Source organism: Cynocephalus volans, chromosome 2 (assembly GCF_027409185.1).
Source record: "Cynocephalus volans isolate mCynVol1 chromosome 2, mCynVol1.pri, whole genome shotgun sequence".
NCBI lineage: Eukaryota > Metazoa > Chordata > Mammalia > Dermoptera > Cynocephalidae > Cynocephalus > Cynocephalus volans.
Window position 1 is genome coordinate 203248570 of NC_084461.1, and position 23983 is coordinate 203272552.

The 23983-nt window shown below is 46.4% G+C and overlaps 1 protein-coding gene across 2 annotated transcripts in view; it reads right to left on the reverse strand.

Moving 5' to 3' along the window:
• Window positions 1-23983, reverse strand: part of AP1B1 (adaptor related protein complex 1 subunit beta 1) — a 52754-nt gene that overhangs the window by 23068 nt on the left and 5703 nt on the right. For both annotated transcript variants that reach the window (XM_063085809.1, XM_063085808.1), the window contains exons 2-7: window positions 11148-11210; window positions 7916-8021; window positions 5345-5480; window positions 4080-4325; window positions 2771-2961; window positions 1806-2027 (exon numbers count right to left, since the gene is read on the reverse strand). In XM_063085809.1, coding sequence (XP_062941879.1) covers window positions 1806-2027; window positions 2771-2961; window positions 4080-4325; window positions 5345-5480; window positions 7916-8021; window positions 11148-11184 — 938 coding nt within the window. In that variant the 5' untranslated portion in view covers window positions 11185-11210. The remainder of the gene's footprint in view (window positions 1-1805; window positions 2028-2770; window positions 2962-4079; window positions 4326-5344; window positions 5481-7915; window positions 8022-11147; window positions 11211-23983) is intronic.

The following is a 23983-nucleotide window of genomic DNA, read 5'->3' on the forward strand; positions in this document are numbered from 1 at the left end:
CCAGCTCTCACCACCTCATTTTTCTTAGACAAAGAAACCTCAGAGAGGTTGAGAGGCTTGCACTAGGTCACACATATAATGCTAATAAGAGCCAGCACCCCCTGACTCCTACTCCTATGCCCTCTCCAGAACAGACAGGAGGAAGGAAAAGGAATGAGGACAGATGGTAAAGAACGGAGAAGAGAAGGCAGAGAGAAAGGAGGAACCCCGGGTACTAGTGCTGCTGTACAAGCTAAAGGGAGGTCCTGGCCAACCAAGGAGCCTTTGTCATGTCCCGTGGGAGAGGTAAGACCCTGAGGTGAACAGCAGGAAGATGATTTCTGTGAACAGTACTTGGCAAGAGCTGCCCAACCACATGTCAGGACCAGACCAGGTCATGTCTCAGTGACATGGACAACTTCTTAAGGGATTTAATATGTTAAATATAGCACAGGGAGCCCTTCATGCCGATCAGGATCTACAAATCACTACACCCTATTAAACCCAGTGACCCAAGGGCCCTGGTGTGTAAAAAGACCCGCACTGCCGCTGTGAAGCCCCAGTCTCATTCCTTTGCCATGTTCACCTGCCAAATCTTCACAAACATCCTGATTCAACTCTTTGGGTCCCCAAGAGAGTACCAAGAACCAGACCGATGCTAGGACAACAAAGGGCATGTGCTATCTTCTCAGAGAGAACGAGAGGCCTCTCAAAAAGGCCCTTCTTCTCTGTGCATCCCTGCTCCCAGCAAAGGGGCTTGCTAAGAAACATGGATACTCAATCGTTAGTTGCTACCTGACAAGTCCTAATCGCTGAGTGAGCCATTTCACCAAAAAGGCTAGAACTCAGGAGGCCAATCCCCCTTCCAGGAGTTGCAGGGCTCCCTCATTCTGAGCTGCCTCACAGGAAGGAGGGGATCGTTCTGGAGAACCCATCCTGCTCTAGGCCTCAGACCCAGCATTGCTCAACTGTCTTTTACCCCCACCCACCCCAGGTACCAGATCCCTTGCCTTAGGAGCAGTGGCTTACTGCCAGTCATTCTCATGGCGGGGGGGGGGGGGGGATGAAGATGGTCTGTATAGCATTTTGATTGACTTTGATATCCCCTCCTCTAGATCCCAAGGCTGATATCAAGTCCGAAGGTTCCTCACCATCTTGGAGTTCTCCAGTATCAGGAAATTTGACTATAGCTATGGACTCTGTTCCAAGGAAAATTGTGTTCACACACACACACACACACACACACACACACACACACACACACACGCACCCCATTTAAGGAGGGCCCTGTGGGCTCTGAAACCACCCAATGTCTGGGTTAAGAAGCCCCATGCTAGACTTTTTTTTTTTTTTTCTCGTGACCGGCACTCAGTCAGTGAGTGCACCGGTCAGTCCTATATAGGATCCGAACCCGCGGCGGGAGCGTCGCCGCGCTGCCAGCGCAGCACTCTACCAAGTGCGCCACGGGCTCGGCCCCCCCATGCTAGACTTTACCTAGCCTGTTCCCTGGTTGGGTTAAGCTAGGGGCTTCTCAAGCTTGGCACTCTTGACATTTTGGGCCCAGATAGTTCCTTGTTGTCGGGGGCTGTCCTGTGCATCCATGGCCTCTATCCACAAGACACTGGTAGTACCCCCCCACCCCAGCTGTGACAACCAAAAATGTCTCCAGACATTGCCCAATGTCCCCTGGGGGGCCAAAGTTGTTCCTGACTGTAAACCCCTGGGTTAAGATATTCTTTGAGACCTCCTGCATGGTGAGAGCTTCTGTTCCCAGAAGAGACTCTCCCAGAGGTATGCACTGCACGTGTGTGTGACGGTTTCGGTACCTTTTCTGCACAATGAGGTTGATGTTGCGCAGGGCCACGTACTGTAGCTCTGGCTCAGCTGACAACAATGTGACCAGGGGCGGGGCCAGCTTCTTGAGCAGTGTGCCGTAGTAGTCCAAGTCCTTGGACAGCATCTCCATGAACTTCATCAGCACCTTCACAGCAGACAGCACCACTGCAGAGTTGGCATGGGAGAGCCTGGGTGTGACCCGCTCACAGATGCTGGGGTCCATTCCAATGGGGTAAACAGGAAAGACAGACAAGGGGAGACATCCTGTTTTTAGTTATCAAAATAGCATGTCTTCTGTAGAAGAAAGATCTAGATCCTGGTTCTGCTGCCTGCTAACTGATCCCCAGCAGGTTCAAATCACTCTGTGTCTCAGTTTCCTTGTCTATAAAATGGAGATGATGCTGCCTCCTTCACAGGGTTGCTGGGGGGTTAAATGAGATCCTGCATATAAAGTATTGAGCACAGTGCCTGGCATGTAGTAAATACTCTATAAATGTCACCTCCCTCCTTCTTCCTACTGCCAGGGCATTCAAAAGGGGCAGGATATCATGTTGGTTAAGACCAAGAGTCATGTGAATCCCTGCAGGGTGACCTGCAAAATTCCCTCCACCTCTCTAAGCCACATTTCCTCATCTGTAAAATGGGGGATGATGATGGGACCTCTTTCAGACAGTTGCTTTAAAGATTATCTAATGTGTGGAAGGCACCCTGCAGAGCCCCAGGCCAGGCCTTGTCTGTGCTCACAGTGAGCAGTAAGCTGACTGGCTGAAGCAGCACTACTGACCGTCTGGCTCTGGAGAGATGGCAAGTGGGCAGGCCTCCCTTGAGGTGTGCCTGAGGATGGTTTGTGGGGCAAGGCCCTGGAAAGGAGCTCACTAAGGCATGAGGCTCAGCTTGTGGCTGGAGACCCAAGGACCAGGTCCAGCTGGTTGACAGTAAGGAGAAGCCTGCTCACCTCTGGGCCTCGCGGTCGTCTTTGGGTGTATAGTTGGCCAAGCAGTCCAGAATGAAGATCTGGCCCCACTCGGTGCATTCATTCAGGGCTGTCAGCAGCTTGTTAATGGACTGCGGGTTCAGGTCGAGCAGGTTGCTGCTGGGGTGAGACTCGGCGATCTCTGAGAGGGCAGCTACTGCGTTTGCCACCACCTGGTTGAGAGGGTGGAAGGGGCAGAGGCTGGGGTGCTGCTCACAGGCCAAGGGGCAGCAGGGCTAATGACGCTGGCTGGTCAGAGGTCGAACATCCTGGAAGGAATATGAACTAACGGGCAGGGTCTGGAGCGTCAAGAAGACCCACTCCACACACTCACTCTGTGACTCCTCTGCACACTGAACTTAAAATAAGTGCACCTACCATTTAAAAAAACAAGAAAGATCTAGCTCCCAGTGCCTGGCAACAGAAAGCATTCCCAGCTACTTAACACAACAGCCCCCGTCTACCAGCTACTACAGCTTATTTCAGTGGTTGTCAACTGTGCTTCTCAGAGTTAGAAGATTCCTGCAGAGGCCCTAAAGGCTGCTGCAAGTGGATGGGGGCTGGAGTAGAAGGGTTTTCCAGGTGAAGCTCTGGACCATCAACCCATTTCCACTAGAAATGCTTTGCACTGTTAACGACTTTTCCCTGTGATAAACTGCTCCAATGTGTTTCTGTAGGATGCACAGTGGAATGGCTGGGCCAAGAGGTTTGTGCATTTCATATTAAACAGGCCCTGCCAAACTGCCCTCCAAACCACTGCCACTGCTGTGGGTGAGGAGACGTGTTCCTGGTGGGGTTCTCCACATCCTGGTGTCCTGTCTTAACCCTGCAAAGATGTGGGAAAAGGAAAAGCACCTCATATTCAGAGCTTACTAATGGTCTTGATGAGAAGACAAGGACAATGTCAGTGACTGGAAGTTTTGGAAGGGGGCACTAGTGTTGATTGTACACCTACTGTGTGTCAGGCCATGCCAGGCACGTTACCTTCCGAGCATGGCTGCCAGCCATGCAGAATTAGATCCATCTTACCATGAAGAATAAAGGGCTCTGGATGATTAGGCAGCTTGCCCAAGGTTGCACAGGCAGTTAGAGAAGGCACAGAGAAAGGAATCCATGTCTAGCTCACTCCAAAGATGGTGCACAAATCACCACAAGGCACAAGAACAGTTATCCCACCCAGTAAGGTGTTGACTTCCAGGAACTGGCGACTGCCTGGTGGAGGGTCAAGCCAATGTCTTCCCAAGCAACCCAGAAGGTGGCCGAGGTGGCACAGTAGGAGGCTGTGGCTTACCATGGGGTTAGAGTCAGAGATGAGGTCTTTAAGGGTGTCCAGGAAGCCTTGGTCCTCCACCAGCTGGGCATTGATGTCGTGGAGCTTGGCCACGCACACAGCAGCTGTCTTGCGCACATATGGATCCTCATCCTTCAGGCATTTCCGGAGGGGTTCGCACAGGTACTCTGTGATCTTGTCAACTCGGATGCAGCCCATGGTCCGCACAGCCAGTGCCCGGATGAGGGGGTTGGGGTCCTCACAGTCCTGAGGGAAAGCAGCCGTTGGCCGGGGGCAGGGGTGGGATGAGCCATCTGTGGCTTCATATCCTCCCAGGCCTGCAGCTCTGAGCAACATTGGACAGCTGCTGTGGGATCTCCACCAACTGCAGCCAACAGTATCAAAAGTAAATGCCATGTAACGGGCACCTAGCATTTGCCAGATACTGTGCCAGGGGCTTTGCACACTGTCTCCTTTGTTTTCTGTTTTTAATTTTTGATTATACATATTTATGGGGTACAGAGTTGACTGTCAGTATTTGTGTACAGTATGTAATGATCAAATTGTAATTATTCTTTGTGTCTCTCACTCAATTACTCCCTAATTCTCACCCCCCTTCCCACCTCTAGTAATTATAGGTCTGTTCTTTCCTTTTGAAGCACATTGTCTCCTTTGAGTCTCACAGCAGACATATAATACTGGCTCCATTTTATATGTGAGGAAACAGAGGTTCTCAGGAAGAGGCTCACAAAAAGTCACAGAGCAGAGCTTTGATTCAAACCCACATCCATGCAGCACCACAACCCTCAGTCTTTCCATTGGGCCACAGAAACCTTCATTTTTCCCACATATGGTCACAATAGGGTTGGGGGAGCTTAAGGTTCTAAAGATGCACAGAGGGAACAATTCAATTCCCTGTTTGCTTCTCAATCTGGAGGATAGAAAATGTGGAAAGCAGCAAAGTCTAGAAGAGAATACAGAAGCTCTCAGGAGCTTGCTGAATCCTGCTTGGCACAGCATGCAGGGCAATGGCCCACCCCCAGGGGCATGAAGGGATCAATAGGCCTTGGGTTTGACAGGGTTTTTAGCATCTGACTTTCGGGAGAGAGTGGGAGCCCTCTGCTGGAGGAAGAGGTCCTCAGGCTGGACAGGCTGAGGTGGTCTGAGGGTCTGGAAAGGAGCCTGAGTGTTTCCGCCCAGGGCTGCAGGGCCCCACCCCATGGAGATTGAGGGGAGATGGAGCAGTGAGCACCCTATGCCTCCACGCCCACCAAGCTACTACTCACCTTCACAAAGGTGTTGACGGCCATAATGGCCATGTCGGGCTGACTCTTGGCATAGTTCATCAAGTACAGGTACACCAGCTTCTTCAGCTCCAGGTTATCTGTCTGCATACAGTTCACCACATCGGGGAAGAGGGCACTGAAAGGTCAAAATGGTGTCAGTGTGGGGAAGACTGCAGAAAGCAAGAGGAATATGTTCAGGCAGTTAATGGGGATGACTGCGGAAGATGGGGAAGGTGGGAAAAAGAGATAAACAGGACTTCCTGGTAAAAGGGAGCGCATCAGCTATGCTGTTAGCATGAACACTGTTGGTAGAAATGGAATCCCAAATGGTGATTCTAAAAGCAAAAAACATCCTTTGTTCTTTTCACACAGTTCAAACATGAACTCTGGAGCCCAACAAACCCACCTCTGCTCTTGCTCGACGTACAACATTCAGATAATTCCTCCATCCTGAGTTTCAGTTTCCTCATTTGCAAGAAAGGTACAACAGAAACTCACATCACAGGGCCCTTATGATAACTGCATGAGACAACATACTTAAGGTAGCTGGTCCTTGATATCGGGGAGGTGCTCAGTAAATGAAAATGATTCTTTTTCCCTCCCCGATACTTAACGTGTTCCCTTCTATCAGGCTGCTAGTTCCGGAGGGTCATAGGGAAGCAGGGATCAGCCATGTTGCTTTCACCACAAGGACCAGTTCTCGCACCCATCAAGAACCAGCACAGCATGTATGGAGCACATGCTATACACCAGGCTTGGTGCTAAGGGCTTCACATACTTGATCTCATTTAACAGCCCTGAGAAGCCAGAGCTTATCCCCATTTCACAGAAGACAATACTGAGGTTCATAAATGTCAAATAATCTGCCTGAGGAGCCAAGTCTGACTCCAAAGCCAATGCTCATGATCACTGTCTACTGAGTGGAGCCCTTCTCAACATGGTACCCAATGGTCCCAGAGTCACAGGCCCTCAAGAAATGTGAAATATGGTTAGAGATTAATTTCCTGTCCCTGGGACCATCGCCTACCCTCTCAATTCTCGTGCTTTCACATGCAGGGATGTGGCAACATAGAGACTTAAGAGGTCAAAGTGAACTTCCTGAGCTCTAGCAGGCAGGAGTCCAGCTGAGGCTGAAATACATACACCACCCTGGAAGATGACCCGCCAGGAAGAGCAGGGAGTCGGGGGAGAAGAGGAAGAGCTGCTGATGAGCCTGACTTGCTCTTTTGGACCCATCACGTCAGCAAAAAAAGGTCTTTTGAGATGGAAGAACAAAGATGTTTCCTCTGAGAGGAGGTGACAGCCGAGTTCTAGTTTAAGGAGAGCAGCTCTGCCTGGAAGAAATCTGACTTGAAGGAAGCCCAGTTTCCCAGCAGAGCCTGATCCCTTTGCCTCTCTGTCTTGAGCAGGTCTCTCTGCAGAGCTGCTTCTCCTGAGTCATTGTCAGGAGGTCCCTTGCTAAGGGTGGCAATGGGATAGGGCAATCCACGGGGAAGTCTGGAGTAGTGTGATCCTGTTGTGGGCCCTGGATGGGGAGCTGCTCCACGCCAGCACCCAGGGCCACGAGGCACAGGGCTGGGCACCATGAGGGCACAGAGGAAAGGCGATAGGTAAAAGCGACCTGGATTTGAATTTTAGAAGGGCTGGGCTCAGGTCCCAGTTCTGCCATTAACCATGTGACTGTTAGGTAGTCATTTTACTCCTTCTTTGTCTTGTTTCTTTAGCAGTAAACATATCATCACCTATGATATGGGTATTGTAAGGAACTAACTGAGAAAATGTATCTGAAAGTGTTCTGCAGACTCTCAAACACTATGCAAACATTAAGTTGTGTAAATCCAGTCCCTGCCTTCAGGGACTTTATGATCTGCTGGGCAGGTAAACACAAGTACACGATAAGAGAACAGTCTAGATTTAGTGCTGGGTGACAGACAGAGAGCAAATGCTTTGAGCTCAGGGCAGTGGGCTGGGATATGAGGGAAGGCGACAGGGAGAAGCCAGACCTTGAATGGGTTTTAAAAGATGGGCAAACAGGCTGGGTCAATGGGCCTTCCCTGCAGTGGAAAAGCACAGGCAAAAGTACGGCAGCCATTCTACACAGGACCTATTCCAGCTGTCAGACTCAAACCAGAGGTCACAAAACTGGTGAAAAATTAGAGATCCAATCTGCAGGTGTGTTTTACTTGGACCACACAGTGTTTGTTTGTTTGTTTAATAGCATCTGGCAATTTAAAACAGGGAGATTTAAAAAGAAAACTCCAGATTTCCCCTTCTTTTTATGCACCAGAAGACCTGGCCACACTAGGTCCATCTTCCCCATCCAGCAGCAATCCTCTAGGGTTCAGACCATACCTGCTCCACCACCTGCTGCCTTTCTGACCTAGTCTACATCACTCACTCTGTTACTGCTTGACCCATCAGCATCTGAGCTCATGACTCCTGCGTAAACAAACCTTCTGTTTGGAAAGGAAGCTGATGAAGGGGAGACATGGGTTCCTACGGGCCCAAGCTATAAACCCTCCCATCAGCCAGTTTCCAGCTACCACCAGCTTGTGGCTTGCTCCTACACACCTGACGTCTTTGCCCACGGTCATTGATGCGATCACTTTCTTTACTGCTTCCTTCTTCTTCTCCTTCTTGTCACTGTTGAGCTCTGCCTTCAGCTCGAAGATCTCCCCTAAGAAAAGGAGGCAGGCATAAGTGACCTATCCCTACCCTACTGGGAGATGATTCCCTGTCCCCAACTTCCAAAAGAACTGGGGGAGACAAGTAAGACACCCTGTGCTGCTGGCTGTGGGCAGCTTTCAGCCCCTGGCCTCAGGTGGGACAGGCAACAGTAAGGGATGACTGTTAGGAAAAGAATTATCCAGATGCAAGCTGGGTGGCCACGCTGGGTTGAAGAGACCGGAATCATGGAAGCTACAAAGGTTCTGAGGGAGGCAAAAGGCAGGAGGCAGATCCTGCTCAGCCAGACTGCTCTAAACATAGCAGAAAAGTAAAGCTTTCCTAGCTACCCTCGCTCAACCAAAGGCACTCAAGGCTGAGTGTGATGGAATCTGGGTACTCAAGGTTTGCAGGGAGAGTGCAGGGTTTGATCAATCCCCACACGTAGGCTTTTCCTGTTTTCCTAGAACTTTTAGTTAAAAGAGCTTGCTCAGGGTTTCACTTCCTGCACCACAAGTGGCTGCTCAGCTCTGCAAATGGGAATTCAGCTGCCCCACGAGGGCTCTAGCATGTAATGAATTGTTCTTAAGAACTTGATGATGTGGAAAAAGCAAATGAGGAAGCAGGGCTGTGCAGGGCCCTGCCATGGAGAGACAGAAGGACCTTGGTAACAGGTTAGGAGGGCAGCTTTCACTTCCTGAGCCTTTCTCTAAGCCCAGTGCCACAATGACTTTTTCCCATACCTTTTCTCATTTCATCCTCATAATGACTCTGCATTTCCCCATTTTACAGACTGCAAATGGGAGGCTGTAAGAGATCCGGTAACTCACACACAGCTAGTAGGTGGAAGGCCAAGATTCAAAACCAGGTCTGCCAGCTCCAAAGCCCATGCTCTAGATCCCAAAGCTTGGGCCTACCCAGGACACTCTCTCTGCCTCTCTGACTCTGCTTCCTTGTCTACAGGCTCTCCCTTGGCTGGGGCATTGCATTTTCTCATTTAACACTCAGATGTGAGAAGCTCATCTCAGTGCCTCGTACTCGGTGATGTTCATTTACTCGGTGATGTTCATTAAGGGTGACGGCTATGATTATTAATTTGCCAGGTGACCCTCTGCTTTTGGATCCCTCTTTTATAGAATGAGAGTCCTGGGCTTCCCTCTCAAGTTACATGGTGTGGAGGTGAAGCAGAGACTACCATGTCGGGGAAAGTGCTGAGGAAGTTCTACATGGATTTACACTGAGAAAAAGGAAAAGAAGCCGGTTTTTATCATGACTGAACAGTGTGGTGCTCAGCAAAGAAACTGAGATGAGAGACAGCAAACATGGTTCATGAAGAACCACCCACAGCACAGCACAGGGAAGGCCACACTGAGGACACTACTCAATGGAGCCAGGAGGAATTTGCAGATCTGGCAGTGCAAATTCATTCAAGGAACATATACCTTCTCCTGCAAGAGAGTGAGGGGCCCATGTCTGCTTGCTCTGGGATCCAACAGACAGTGACAGTCTTAACCCTGGACCCCTCTACAGGGCTGCCGCTGCTTTGCTTGAAACATTTGACCAGGTCCAGTACAACTGGCTGTCAATTGATAGGTCTAGACCTGAGTTAAAGAAACTCCAAGAAAGCTGGTGAGTGAACCTGGGTTATGACTGTCTCTGAAATGCCTTTCTCTAATGGGCCCCCAAATCTGGTCAGTCACTAAGCCTACATCCGATTCTCTCTACCTCCAAAGCCAATCCCTCCACTCCCACCGCCACCCCCAGGCTCAGGCATCATCTCTCATCAGAGCTGCTTACTGGTCTCCCTGCCTCCCTCCAGTTTCATTCCCTTCAATCCTTTATTAGAATCTCCCTCAGACCTTCCTTAACTTAAAAAACCATCACTGTTGGCCGTTTAGCTCGGTTAGTTAGAACATGGTGTTATAATACCAAGGTCAAGGGCTCAGATCCCCTTACTGGCCAGCCACCAAAAAAATACCCAAAACAAAATGAAAAAAACCCATTCCTGATGTTAGATTCAACATTTGAACCCAGGCATCTCTCCAGACACTCTCCCCAAAAGATAACCCAAAAAAATACCCCACCACTGATATTCCAATACACTCAGCAGTAAGTTCACCCCCTCCTGGCCTGGCTCCCAGACCCTGCACAGCTGATCCCTGCAAGCCTCTCCAACTCTCTTGCATCATGCCCCTCAGTAACCTGTGCCCCACTACTCTCCTTTCCCTGACTGTATTACAAGCAGAACACTCCCTCCCTCCCCTTCTCCACACCCCCCTTTGTCTGGTTAGCTGGCTAGCTCTCCCACAGCCTCCTGCACCCACCACTCTTTAGTGTGGTTACTACTTAATAGACCATCTTCCCTGGTCAACGATGAGCAAAGCCAGATCAGAGACTCTGTCTGTCTCTTCCATGGCACATGGCAGGTGCTCAATAAAAACCGGCTGGACCAATAAATGAAATGCCTGAGGAGGGGCAGACTTTTGAGTCCTGGCTCAGGTGATCCAACAACAGACTCTTTACATCTGTCAGCAGGCATGTGTCAATCTCACTTGAAAAGAAGGAGTAGGAAGGGCTGGTCAGAAAGATGTTTGTAGGGTTAAAGCACATTTGTCAGCCACAACAACATCCTCCATTACCTTAAAAGCAGAAACAACCAAAATGCCCAACTACATACGCCTGGCTTAGCAAATTTCAGTGCAGCAATTCAACAGACTTAACATTGAGTCATGAGAATTGTTGAGAAGTGTTTATGACAATGTCAAATAAAAAACAGGATGAGAAATCTGACTTCAACCAGGAAAAACATGCACCCATGGATAAGGACCACACACATACACACACTTATCACTGTGGGGTTGCTGATAGGATTGTGTGTTTTCTTTCCCTCAGGAAAAAAACATTACATTTACCTATTATAAGCCATGGGGAACAAAAGTGGGCTTTTTTCCATACTTGGAGCTAATATTCGTCCCTTCCTGAATTCTAAATGAAGCAGTCAATTCAGAAGCTCTACGCCATTCCCACCACGTGCTTCCAGGCCTCCACCCCGACTCCTGCTCCCCACCCCGACAGGAAGCAAGCAGAAGGGTCAGGCAGGGAAAGAGCAGAACAAGGCCCACAACAAAACAAATGGTACCTTTCTTGGTCGTGGTGAAATATTTTGAGTCAGTCATTTTGGTCTCTTATCTGTGGCCAGACTCTGTAAGACAGAGAAAAGAAGGGTGACTTTCGGCAGTGTTCCAGTCCATTTTCAGTTACGGTGCGCAGGAAGAGGAGGAGGGAAAGGATCCAGCACACAGGTGGTATGGGAAGATAGCTGCTAATCTCTATACTGAGCAAATGAGCTGTTAGATCATGGCTGATCAGATTCTGCAGGGTAATTTGGAGAGATCTACCAAATTTTTGAATGTGCATTACCTTTATGACCAAGCAATTCTACTTCTAGGAAGCTTTCCCACAGAATACGTGGTTTTACTGCAGCACTATCCCTAACAATGCACCACTGGAAATAACTTAAATGCCCATCAAAAAGGGAATGGTTAAATACTCTGGAAGATTAAAAAGCACTTAATAGTCATAGTTACAGCAGGTCCTTTGTGGTGCTCACTCTGCCCAGCACTGTTCTAAATTTTTGCATGTATTAACTCATTAATGCCTCATCTCAGCCTCAAGGAGGTACTGCTATTACCCTATACTGTCCAATGAGCTTTGAAAATCCAAGTTTAAAAAGCTAGGTAGGGTTTTCTTCACAACCTTTCTGAGCTACTAGAACAGTGATATGCATTATTCATCTCCGGAGAGGGCTAGAATATACACTGCAGACACTACAGCATTCCCCAAATCCATCTGGTCACTTTTTTCAAAGCATCTCTCAGGACATCTCCCAATGCAAAACACACAGTATGAAATTCTGTTCTAAGGCAAAAGTGAAACAGAATAAGGCTAGGCCTATGAACCAAACTGACTCCATTTTCCCGGCAGAGGACACTTTATTATTTTTCTACTCAGTCAGGAGACCAGCAGGGCAAATGATTACCCCTTGGGCTGCCCTGACAAAACAGACTCAGGTAAGGGAGGAAACAGATACTTACTGAGTTGCAAACCCCCTCCCCAAGGCTTGTTTTATCATAATAATAAAAGTTACAGATTAACCTTAAGACCCCTTTAGGAATTCCCACCTGTGCACAAAGCTGCTATGATGACCCTCCTGGGGTGACAATGATGAACACTACTGCCATCTTGGACCTACTGAGCATGCGCCCATGACGCAGCTCAGCAGGGAAAAAGAAAACGGACCACCTCCAGTGACGCTGGCCTATACCGCTTAACTCCTTTCCCTATAAAAAAGACCCTGAAGAGCTCCCCTGAGGGGCTTGCTTTACTGTTGTTACCCGCCTTTTGCATAAGTATATCTCCTCTTTAATAAAGCGTTGCTTGCTTTACTGTTGGGTACATTGTTCATTTCCATGACTTTGGAATCCGAGAACCTAATTTAATCACTGGCAAAAACTGGAAAGCTTTTGGCACCAGAGACAACTCTAGCTGCAAGAGGCAAGTGGCCACTGGGACTATTTTGCTCCCATGTCTCTGCTGCTGGTAGATCTCTCCTAGAGTCCCTGGCCTAAATTCTGACAAGGCAATGCTTTATTCTCTTTACCTTTCTCTGATTTTCTGAGCCCTCTTCTGCTGTTTGGTTGGATTGTATTCACTTCTGTATAGGGGCACCCTAGAGGGCTCCTGGCTATGCTTTGTTTTTCTGATTTAAATCTAGTCGATACTTTTCTTCCTTATGCTGAAAACAGAGGGGAGAACTGCTTTTATCAATTACTGTTAATGGAATAGGTTGGCCCCGCCGATTGGGACTAGGCTAAACTGGACCCCACTTCTCCTCTTTTCTATTTGTTTGTTTGCTTGGTTATACATTTAGTTGAGTACTGGTAATCTGAATAAACCTTCCAATCCTTGCATCAACTTTTGGACTTTCAGGTCATTTGTTTAATGCAGGAGGGCAAGCCGAGAGTGGCTTGTCGGTAACAAAAGGACAGAGAAAGTACCAAGGCTCCCTCGTTCATTCAACAGACATTTATTGAGCATCTACTGTGTACCTCAATAGTTCCTCTTGGACAACAGATGACAGATAAAAGAGGCTACACAGGAGGCAAGTCACCCTGGATACATGGTAGAGGCTTCTGGGATTGTTTTAATATTTATTAAGAAGCTATCATTAGTAAGTCTCTATTAAAGCCAGGGGCATTACATACATTGCCTCATTAATCCTACCAATAAGGTAATTGCTTTTAACCCCATTCACAGATGAGGAAACAGGCTCAGGGATGTTATATAACTTGCCCAAGGTCACATGGCTTGTAAGTGGCTGGGCTGGGAGACCATCTCAGGTCTACCTGAGCTCAGTGGCCTACTAATGAGGGAATTCTGCTCCCCCCATTTGAGAGGGAGGACAGAGTCCAGACAGTAGCTAAGGACTCAATCCAAAAAACTTGGACACTTTCAAGTATAACCTTCCAATCTTACCTGCAGTATTACATGGTATAGAAAAGCACACAAGTCAAAAACCAGACATTTGAATGGAGAAAACTTCCTTCACTTTATCCCTTCTGTTGCCTCTATGTAAGAGACAGACATGTCAACCAGCAATATCTCCTTTCAATTTATTACTATGCAAGGATGAGATGAAAGTTACGTGGTGCAACTGATGTGAGAGATCAGGGATTGTTTCATAGTCTCTGGAAACCCAGCCAACAGCTCCTCTCAGTCCAACTGTATTTTTCCAGGTTAAGCTTGAATTTATGGCAGAATGGCACTGGGGATGTTCCCCAACTGAGAGAGGCCCACAGATTTTATTTTAGAAATCAATGGGAAACAAATATGTATTGTCTCTGGATTGCCTTATATCCTTTGTGGATCCTGTTAGAATAAAAATAAAGCCTCCACTGACAAAACAATATAAAGAAAAAAGACACAATTCTACTTTCCTTTTGCTTTGCAAAGTTGAAAAGGGATGACAGCACTTTTCTATGGGAGCTGCGGGGAAAAAGCAAGACAGACTGCCGCATCTAACAATGCAAGACACACAGTGGGGACTCTAATCTGCCAGTCCTTGCAGTATGCATGAGTCAGGGCTGTAGATGGATCCACAAAGGGAGGACCCCCATCGGTTTGGCTCATGGCTCTGCCTGCTCTCCCCCTTCATACCTAGCCCAGGGTTCTGCACAAGGCGAGTGTTCAATTGATCATTGTTGAAAGAAATGAAAAGGGGCCACTGAAAATCCCATGGAGGCTCAGCCCGCTCTCTGATAGATCTGTTATGCAACTAGTTAGCCTTTGTTTCCAATAGGAATTTACTCACACTAAAAATTGTTTGTATACTGTTGGGAAATACAATAGTTTGGTCAGGGCCCTTGGGTCCAGTTGGGTGTGGTTCAGCATCCCTTGTAAGCAGTGTGTGTGTGTGTGTGTGTGTGTGTGTGTGTGTGTGTGTGTGTGTGTGTGTGTGTGTGTGTGTGTGTGTGTGTGTGTGTGTGTGTGTGTGCGCGCTTAGTGAACATGTGTGTTTGGTCAGGGCCCTTGGGTCCAGTTGGGTGTGGTTCAGCATCCCTTGTAAGCAGTGTGTGTGTGTGTGTGTGTGTGTGTGTGTGTGTGTGTGTGTGTGTGTGTGTGTGTGTGTGTGCGCGCTTAGTGAACATGTGTGTTTGGTCAGGGCCCTTGGGTCCAGTTGGGTGTGGTTCAGCATCCCTTGTAAGCAGTGTGTGTGTGTGTGTGTGTGTGTGTGTGTGTGTGTGTGTGTGTGTGTGTGTGTGTGTGTGTGTGTGTGTGTGTGTGTGTGTGTGTGTGTGTGTGTGCTTAGTGAACATGTGTGCCAATGTATCTTTTTAGTTTTGTTGCTATTCTTGTGGAGAGAGAGAGAGAGGAGGGAGAGAAGAGAGAGAGAGAGGAGGGAGAGAGGGGAGAGGGGAGAGAGAGAGGAAAGAGGAGAGAGAGAGAGAGAGTATTTTGAGTGAAGCAGGTCCACGGGTGTCGGCCTCAGGCATCTGCCCGGCGCAGCCATACTTTTCCAAACCTACGGCTTCCAAGGACCTTTTGGCCGGTTACCTAGCTCATAGACCTGCATGTAAAGGGTCTGGGGACCCAGACTGGCATGTGAAGGGTTTGTGACCCAGTCTGTGAACGGGCTTGAGGGGTCTGTGGGCTCCAGACTGAGCCTTAGCTCGACAATTGGCCCAGTCAGTACAGGATTACCAGCAGGTAAAAGAGCACCACAACTGGCGTAATCATGGTCAAGTAGCTTTACATACACACATAAAGCCATTTTCTCAGACAAACCTCACCAACCTAGAGGTTCTTTTTGGAGCTCTGAGAATGAGCAGGTACATAAGATAATGGGATTTCTGCCATACAATAAGGGGCTGCATGGTTCCAGAAGTCACAGACTTGAGAGCATAACTGGCAAAAGTGTTCAAAATAAGAGTACCTGGTTTCTCAAGGTTAAATTTGAGTCTAAAAAGAGAAATAATTAAAGGCAAAAGGGGCTACAACTCATAGGCCATAAAGAGCCAGAGAAAGTAACATATGAAGCCCTCCAACATTGAATCTAGGAAATGAAAGTGAACAAAACAAAAACTGCCTTACATGTCTAATTTCAGAGCTGCTCAGAAACTCTTTCTTCAGCAGAGGAGGCTGTAAGGGGCTTTCCCCTCATCTGCAGGCACAACACAACATCTGAGAGCCCTAAATTCCCAGGACACAATCTGTGGGTGACAAATCTGTGTTGATGCCACTGACCAGGAGGAGGAAAAGGTGAGAAAGCTCTTTTTTGAGGATTAAAGGAGCTGCAGTGTCAGCTAGTGGAACCACCATAGCTGCTGATACTCCTACAGTATTAAGCTTGCAATGACTCTTCCTTTTAAAGGTGCTAAGCAACTACTCACAAACTTAAACTGCCACCCAATGCGCTGGCACTGGCTGCTGCTTTTTTCTGCAGTATCTGTTTTGCATATCCCTCTGCAGAGGGCCCAGTGGTACTGACAATGCAGAAATCGTATCCCTCTGAAGTTGTTTCATATGCAGGAAATTAAAGTAGAGGAGGAAGGGGATGGGGAGAGAAACGAAAATGCTTTGGAAAACTACCCCAGAGCACAGATACACCTCACTTCACCATGAAAGATCACCTACAGCTTGCTGATTTACCAAGCATGGCTATCTCCTGTGTCTTTCTCCACTATGAGCCTCCTCACACCGGTACCACATCTTGCAGTTGCCTCTTGGATGTCAGTACAAGAGAGGTTTTTCATTCTCTCTGCAGGAATGGAAAAAACCCTACAGTTCAGTCCTAAAGGAGCTCAGACTTGCAGATGCCATGGGATCTTTCCTAGCAGTGCTGAGCAGTTAAGTTACCATAAGTTTGCATTCCTAATCTATGGAGACCAAAAGGCTAAGACCTGGTTCTCTGATGAATCTGATCAGGTGCATGAATCACATTTGACAGCAGGCAGCCAGTGTAGGCAAGAAAAAGCTTAGGGTTTGGATTCCATCTTTGGAAGTGGCAGGGCACATAAAAAAAGGCATAATTACAGGGAATTTTTGGTTCAAACTGCTCTGGCCAGTGAGATGAGTCACTTTTGCTAAGGAGATAGCATTCTGGGCTGGGATCCCCATGAATTTTGGCATTTTAGGCCAAGGAATGCTCAAAGGGATGGCATGGTCAAAATTAAAAGAGGGGCATACCTGGAATGACTGGATCCACTTGAGGATCCACTGCTGCTGTCCCCACCTTAAGTCTACTTTCCCACACCCACACTCAAAAGATCGTGACTTTTGGGGTTGGCCAGTTAGCTCAGTTGGTTAGAGTGTGGTATTGATAATATTAAGGTCCAGGGTTCGATCCCTGTACCAGCTAGCTGCCAAAAAAAAAAAAAAAAGATCATAACTTTGATGTCCATCTCAGAATCAGTTCCTGTTAACTTCACTTTTTAGACTTAAGGAAAGGGAATCGAATAATAAATCCTGTAATAAGTAGTTTTCGCTTATGTTTTCTAGAATTATAAAGGGCCCTTGGTAAGAATCACTGACACACTGGCCAGAGACAAAGATGTAATGTAATCTAAGAGGGGCAAAATGAGGTCCTATGAAAAAAAGGGAAGGGAAAAAAACAACAGAAAAAAAAAAATCCCATCTGAAAACTTTGGATTTTAGCCACTGAAGTTAGGTTGTTAGGGCTGGCTTTACAAAAAAAATGCCCTCAACACTTTTCAAATTTTTTGAGTCTTTATATACCTAAGTATGATTTTATGAACAAGAAATATAGCATATCTTTCTGTTTCAAGCTAATAAAATGAATATAGATCTATACAAAAATTAAGAAAATGAATTTTAAATATATTTAAATTTTTCCAAGGTCTCAGAATTGCTAATAACAATTTTTTAAAGGAAAGAGAACAGAGGTTACAGTTTACTTCATCTCTATAACTCAATTTCCCCTCTTTAAAATGGGGAGCTCACCACCTGCTGCTCTATGTATTTCACGTATTTCTTCTGCCAGGAGATTATGTCAGAATGAAAGCAAGTTGGCAAGAATAAATGTAAACATTGTAAATATAGTGGGATTTCATTTATATAAAGTTCTAGAATAAGTAGAAGAGGTAAAACTAACCTAAAGTGATATAAGTCAGATCAGTGGATGCTTCTGGGTGGGAAGAACTGGCAGAGGACATGAAGAGACTTCTGGGGGGATGGAAATGATCTGTATCTTGATGCAGATACTAGCCACACTGAACGCTTAATAGCTGAGCATTTCACTTGGTGTAAATTACACAAACATTTAAAAAACTGGGGGGGTGGGGGCTGGCTGGTTAGCTCGGTTGGTTAGAGCATGGTGTTATAATAACATCAAGGTCAAAGGTTTGGATCCCTGTACTGGCCAGCTGTCGGAAAAAAAAATTTTTTTTTAAATAATGAAATAACTCCTAATGCTGAAGAAGAAAAAAGGAAGACTAGAACGTTGTATAATCCAGAGGAAATAAAGCCTATCTGAGTGTGACATAAAATCTACAAGTCTAAATAGATCCATGAATTCAATTACATAAAAATCAAGTTTTCCTGCACAGCCCAAAGCACAATAAAAAAACCCAAAAGACAAGTGATAAACACACATACACACAAAACTGCATCACTTCACAGACGAAGCCTATTTTCTTTAACAGATAAAAAGTGATTACAAATAGAGAATGGCAGAAGATGTGAACAATTTACAGAAAATGAAATATAATGATTAAAGCTTACTCAAAATAAGAGAAACAGAAATTCAAGTGTACTTACTGTTTGGCCCAGCAATTCTGCTTCTAGGACTTTATTCTATACTTACACGTACAAAACTATACAGATACAAAGTTATTTGTGTAGCATCCTTTGCAATAGCAAAATATTGTAAACACCTTAAATGTCCATCAACAGGACTGGTTAAAAAAAACATGACGGCACAGCATATAGACATGTGAAATACTATGCAGCCATGAAAAAAATGAGGCACTTCTACATGTGCTTAAATGCAACACTCTCCAAGACTTTAAGTGAAAAAAGCACGATGCAGAGTTATATGTAGAATGTTACCATTTCTAGTTTTAAAATATGAATATTAATAAAACACATATGTATGTATGTATGTTTCCAAATGCACTGATTTTCCTTGAAAGTGTAAACAAGAAAAGTTAACAGTGGTTTTCTTCAGAAAGAAAGCTGGGTGACTAAGGAATGAGCTGAGAGACTGATTTTTCATCATTTCCCTTTTTATAACTTGGGAATTTTGTCCCCCGCATATGTATTACCTTTTTTAAACATAAAGCATTTTAGAAGAAATGTTACATCTATGGCCGGCCCTTGGCTCATTCGGGAGAGTGTGGTGCTGATAACACCAAGGCCCAGGGTTTGGATCCCATATAGGGATGGCCGTTTAGCTCAATGGGTGAGCGTGCTGCTGACAACACCAAGTCAAGGGTTAAGATCTCCTTACCGGTCATCTTTAAAAAAAAAAAAAAAAGAAAGAAATGTTACACCTACCTAAAACACTCTCTCCAGCCCTGGGCTCATTCTTCAGTCTCTCTTTTTTTTTTGTCTTTTTTGTTACCGGTAAGGGGATCGCAACCCTTGGCTTGGCGTCGCCCGCGCCGCACACCGGCCATCCCTATATAGGATCCGAACCCGTGGCCGGAGCGCTGCTGCGCTCCCAGCGCCGCACTCTCCCGAGTGAGCCATGGGGTCGGCCCTCATTCTTCAGTCTCATAAATTAAACACTGCTACCCCTTCTGGATCCGAAGGGGCAGAGGCCTCCCAATATTAGACTCAATCGAACTTTTCCACAGCCCTCCTCACCTCTTTAATTTTGGATCTGTCCTGTTTAATGCTGTCAACCCAGTGACTGTCTCTATGCCTGGCACATTCCAGAAGCTCACCAAATGTCTGCTGGCAAAATGAATGAAAAGATGTGTTCCCAGAGAATCTACAAAACCAAGGGCCCATAACAGATCAAGACGAGAGCTCTGTGATGCGTGCCAGACAGTGACGAGACTGGGCAGACCAGGAACATAAGGCTTTGCAGTTAACTTTGAACAAACATGGCAAGGCTGATCCAATGTCAAGATGGCAACCAGGAAATCTGGCTTTAACACCAACAGCTGTGTGACCCTGGACAAATCCCCCCCATCTCTGGGCCTTATTTTCTTGAGTTGTCAAACAAAAGAATTCAACCTATCAATGCCTTTTCAAGCCTGTCCCTACTCTTAAACTGTTTAGAATAGATAAAAGTGGAACTGCTCTGGCTAAAGTAAAGGTGGGGGGCCTAAAGCCTGGCTTATTCCACTACGCCCACCTCTCCCCCTCCTTGTCAGGAGCCCTTCAGATAACCCGTGGTTCCTTGGGACAAAGTTTGAAAACTAGTCTGCTAAATTACACAGTCCCTCCCACATTTCACATTTGAAGATTCTCTGCTTGAAGAAGGACCTTTTTCCCCAACAATGGGTGTTCTTCCTGGGTGCCAAACAAGATGAAATAGAGCGTGATCATTCTAAGAGCATGACATAAGATGTTTCCAAGGGGACAAAAGAGAACAAATTCAGAATGCAGCCAGGGCCAGCAAACCTTATTAGGTCTTCAGTAGAAAGGAAAACATAACAAGCCAAGTAAGAAAGTGTTTTAATTCCCCAAATGGCCTGCTAATGGCCAGGGGAAGGACTTTTCTAGTTTCAGGACAGTGATTCATGGCAGAGCAGCCCATGCTCTGCAATCAGACGAGAAGTGTGAAGCTGGCAGTACTAGCACACATTGCACACTGTCGGCAGTTGGCGAAATACTGAGGGAGATCATCAGTGTTGTGAGCCAGAGAAGTTGCTTTAGGAAAGAAAAAGGGGAAAGAGACACTCAACAAGGTCTGATCTAACTGCCGTGACCTATCTCTGAATTCAGGGACATTCAGGCAGGGAAAACTGATCTCTGAAGGTCTATGTAGGTGGCTTCCAACCTCAGTGCTGAAACTATTAGTTAAACCCTTCCCTGATGAATGAACAGCTGTTCAGAAACCAGCTCCAAGGCACATGTTAGCTCAAGGACAGTCAAGACTAAGTGAGGAAAAGAATGAATAAAAGAGGATAGGATGGTGTCACTGTTTCTTCATTTGGAACAGAAAAGCCAAAACTTTGTTCATGTTTTGCCATTTCAGTTGTCTCAAGGTTAGAGGTTGATTCATTTCACAAATATTCCCCTACTCTGTGCCATGCCCCGGACTATATACCTGCCCCCACGAAACTTAGAGTTTGATAGAGATGATGATTCTACTCACCACGCAGAAATTCTCCTCACCACTCCTCCTGTCTGACAGCTTCCTTTGAAAAAGGAAAGGGGTCCTCACAGGTAAGTACTAAAGTTCCCTTTACAGACAGAGAAACAGGTAAGGCCAACTCAAAGATTAAAAGGTTAGTCAGCAACCAAATTTCAGACTTTCTCTCTGAAACAACGTGGTCACCGAACTCAGACAGTCTCTTTCAAGTCAGCTCAATACTATAAGAAAATAAGTTGTGTTGTTCTTCAGGCTCAGCATGAAATTCAGAACGAAGGTGGCAGTGGGAGTAGTAATGGAGACTGGATGTGCACTATGAGCCAGACACTACATAAAGAGCTTTAAATTTAGTCTTCACAATAATCCATGAAGATGGTTTGAATAATATCAGAAGTTTACACATGAGGAAAGTGAAGCCTACAGAGCTCAAGGCACTTGTTTGGAGTCACAAAGCTAGAAAATGGTAGTGCCAACACTCTCTACCACTGCCCCATAATGAAGTCACACACGTCCCACTCTGTCCAGAGAGGCAACTCCTCCTCTCAGAATGAAGCCCTGGCAGAAACACACACGCTCTAGGCTAAAAGGTACATGAAATGGGTTGCCACGTCTCCCTGCATAGGCCCTCGGATGTTGAATTACAGGTTATTTTAGGGCCAGCTCATCCAGTTTGGACAACAAGAACATCAAGTTTGGTAACGTGCCTAGTGAAAGCCTGTATGGACGAGCTTGCCAAGTTATGGGCCTCCTGGGATTTGGATGAAAACTGATCAGTCAAAATCGATCTCCAGAGGCCTGCTAGCAATTAAAGGCCTCAAAATGAAATGGCAGGCAAATGTCACATGCAAATGTTCTTATATCAGCACTGAGTCTCTAGATCCTCATTCTAGAATCAGGTGCCAGTTCTCAACTAATCCACTAGCAGTATGTGTGGAAAAATCTACTACCAAGAAAAAGGGAAATTCTTCTGCACCTGAAAAAAAATTAATAAGGGCTTCTTCTGAATAATACTTAGGAGGATGAGAAAGAGGCCAAAGACTACAGAACAAGGCTCCTTGTGATCTCAGTTTCCCACCTATGCATGGGAACACTTTTGGAAGATCTGTCCAGTTTCACAGCCATCCATTCAGCAAGTATAACAATATGGAGCACCATCTGCTCCATGCCTGGGACTATGCCCCACAAAGGCGCATGCCCACAGTAAACAAAGGACAGTCTTTTCCTGCTGAGCTCTTTCAGATTCAGAGGCAGATAAAGGACCACAGGGAAACAGAAGAGTGCCCTCCAGATAACTGCCACCAAGCTCAGAGGCACGGGGTTGAGACGGGTGGAGTACCAAGAGAAGTACCCTTAGATGAAGAGGGGCTTGGCTGGACATGAAAAGAGGGGTCAGATTTAGAATGGGAGGAGCAGGGGTGACATGGAGAAGACCCACAGGAAGCCCATATAACATGGGAGGGAACTGAGAACCATCAGCATCAGCTGGAGAGCGGGCTCTGTGCTAAGTGATTTACAGCCCTTGTCTCATATAATTCTCATGGTAATCCATTTAAAAATGAGGAATAAGGCTGGCCAGTTAGCTCAGTTGGTTAGAGCGTGGTCTTATAATACCAAGGTCAAGGGTTCAGATCCCTGTATGTGCCAGCAGCCAAAAATATATACATACATACATATATATATATATATATATATTTTTAATTTAAATGAGAAATTAGAGATGCTGAGAGAGGAGTGACTTATTCAAGGCCAAAGCAAGCATGTGTGTTCAGGAGTCTGTGAAACCTCCTGCCTGACTGAAGGCAAGGACTTGAAAGGGAAAGGAAGAATGAGATTCACAGATGGCCTTGGATGCCAGGGTGTGTTAGACCCAGGTGGCAGAAGATGCAGCAGTCCTGTTAGATGACAAATTTCACTCTGATGAGCATTTGACACTGCTGCTCACTCCCTCATCCCTGCAACGCTCTCTTCCCTTGGATTCCAGAATGCATGCTCTCTGCTTCAGTCTCCTTTGCTCATTCTTTCTCTTCTCCCTCTCCTTCAACACAGGAATGCCCCAGGGCTCAGGCCTGGTACCTCTTCCCTTCTCCGTCTACATCTCATCCACTGCCACAGCTTTAAGTGTCATCCACATGCTGAAGACTCACAACTTTACATCCTCAGGCCCAACCTCTTCCCTGAATTCCTTGCTCATAGATCCAAACTGACTAATTGACATCTCCACTTGGATGTCTATATGGCTAGTAGGCATCTCAAACTTAACATGATAAAAACTAACCTCCTGCTTCTTTCCCTCCCCCAACCGGCTCATCCTGCAGTCTTCATTACCAAGTTATTGCCAACCAGTATCTTTAACAGGTTTGCTAAAAACAAAGGCCATCTTTGAGGCTAAAAACCTCAAAGTCACCCCTACGATATACTCTCTCATACCCCACATTTAATCTATCATCAAATCCTATTGAGTCTACTTTCAAAATGAATCCAGAATGCATGGAGTGGCTTCTCGCCAACTCCATCACTATTACCTGGCCCCAGGCCACCATTTCCTCCCTATTGGGATTGCTACCAAAGCTGCTTCCATGCTGCTCCCAACAACCCATCTAAGCAACAGCCAGAATGACCCTATTATAGTCTAAGTCAGACAGCAGCACATAGCTGCTCAAAATCCTCCAACAGTTCCCTGTCTCACTCAGAGTGAAAGCCAAAGTCCCTACCATGGCCTCCAAGCCTACAAGGCCCTGTATGAGACACACGCCTTCTCTTTCACACATGCATCCGTCCCACCATTGCCCTTTGAACTCTTCTCCCTCTTCTCACCATCACTCCCTCAGCTCCAGCCACACAGGCCTCTCTGCTGATCCTTAAACACAACAGGCATGTTTCCACCTCACGGCCTTCACACATGCTGTTCACCTTGCTGAGAAGGCTCTTTCCCCACATAGTTTAATGGCTCAGTTCTTCACCTCTTTTTTAAGTCTTGGCTCAAATGTCACCTCATTGAGGCCTTCTATGACCACTTTATTTAAAATTGTACACCCCCCCCAACCAATCCCCACCACTTCCTAATCCTCTTTCTTCCTTTTTTCCCCTTCAAATTATCATCTACATACTATAAAATGTACTTATACTATATT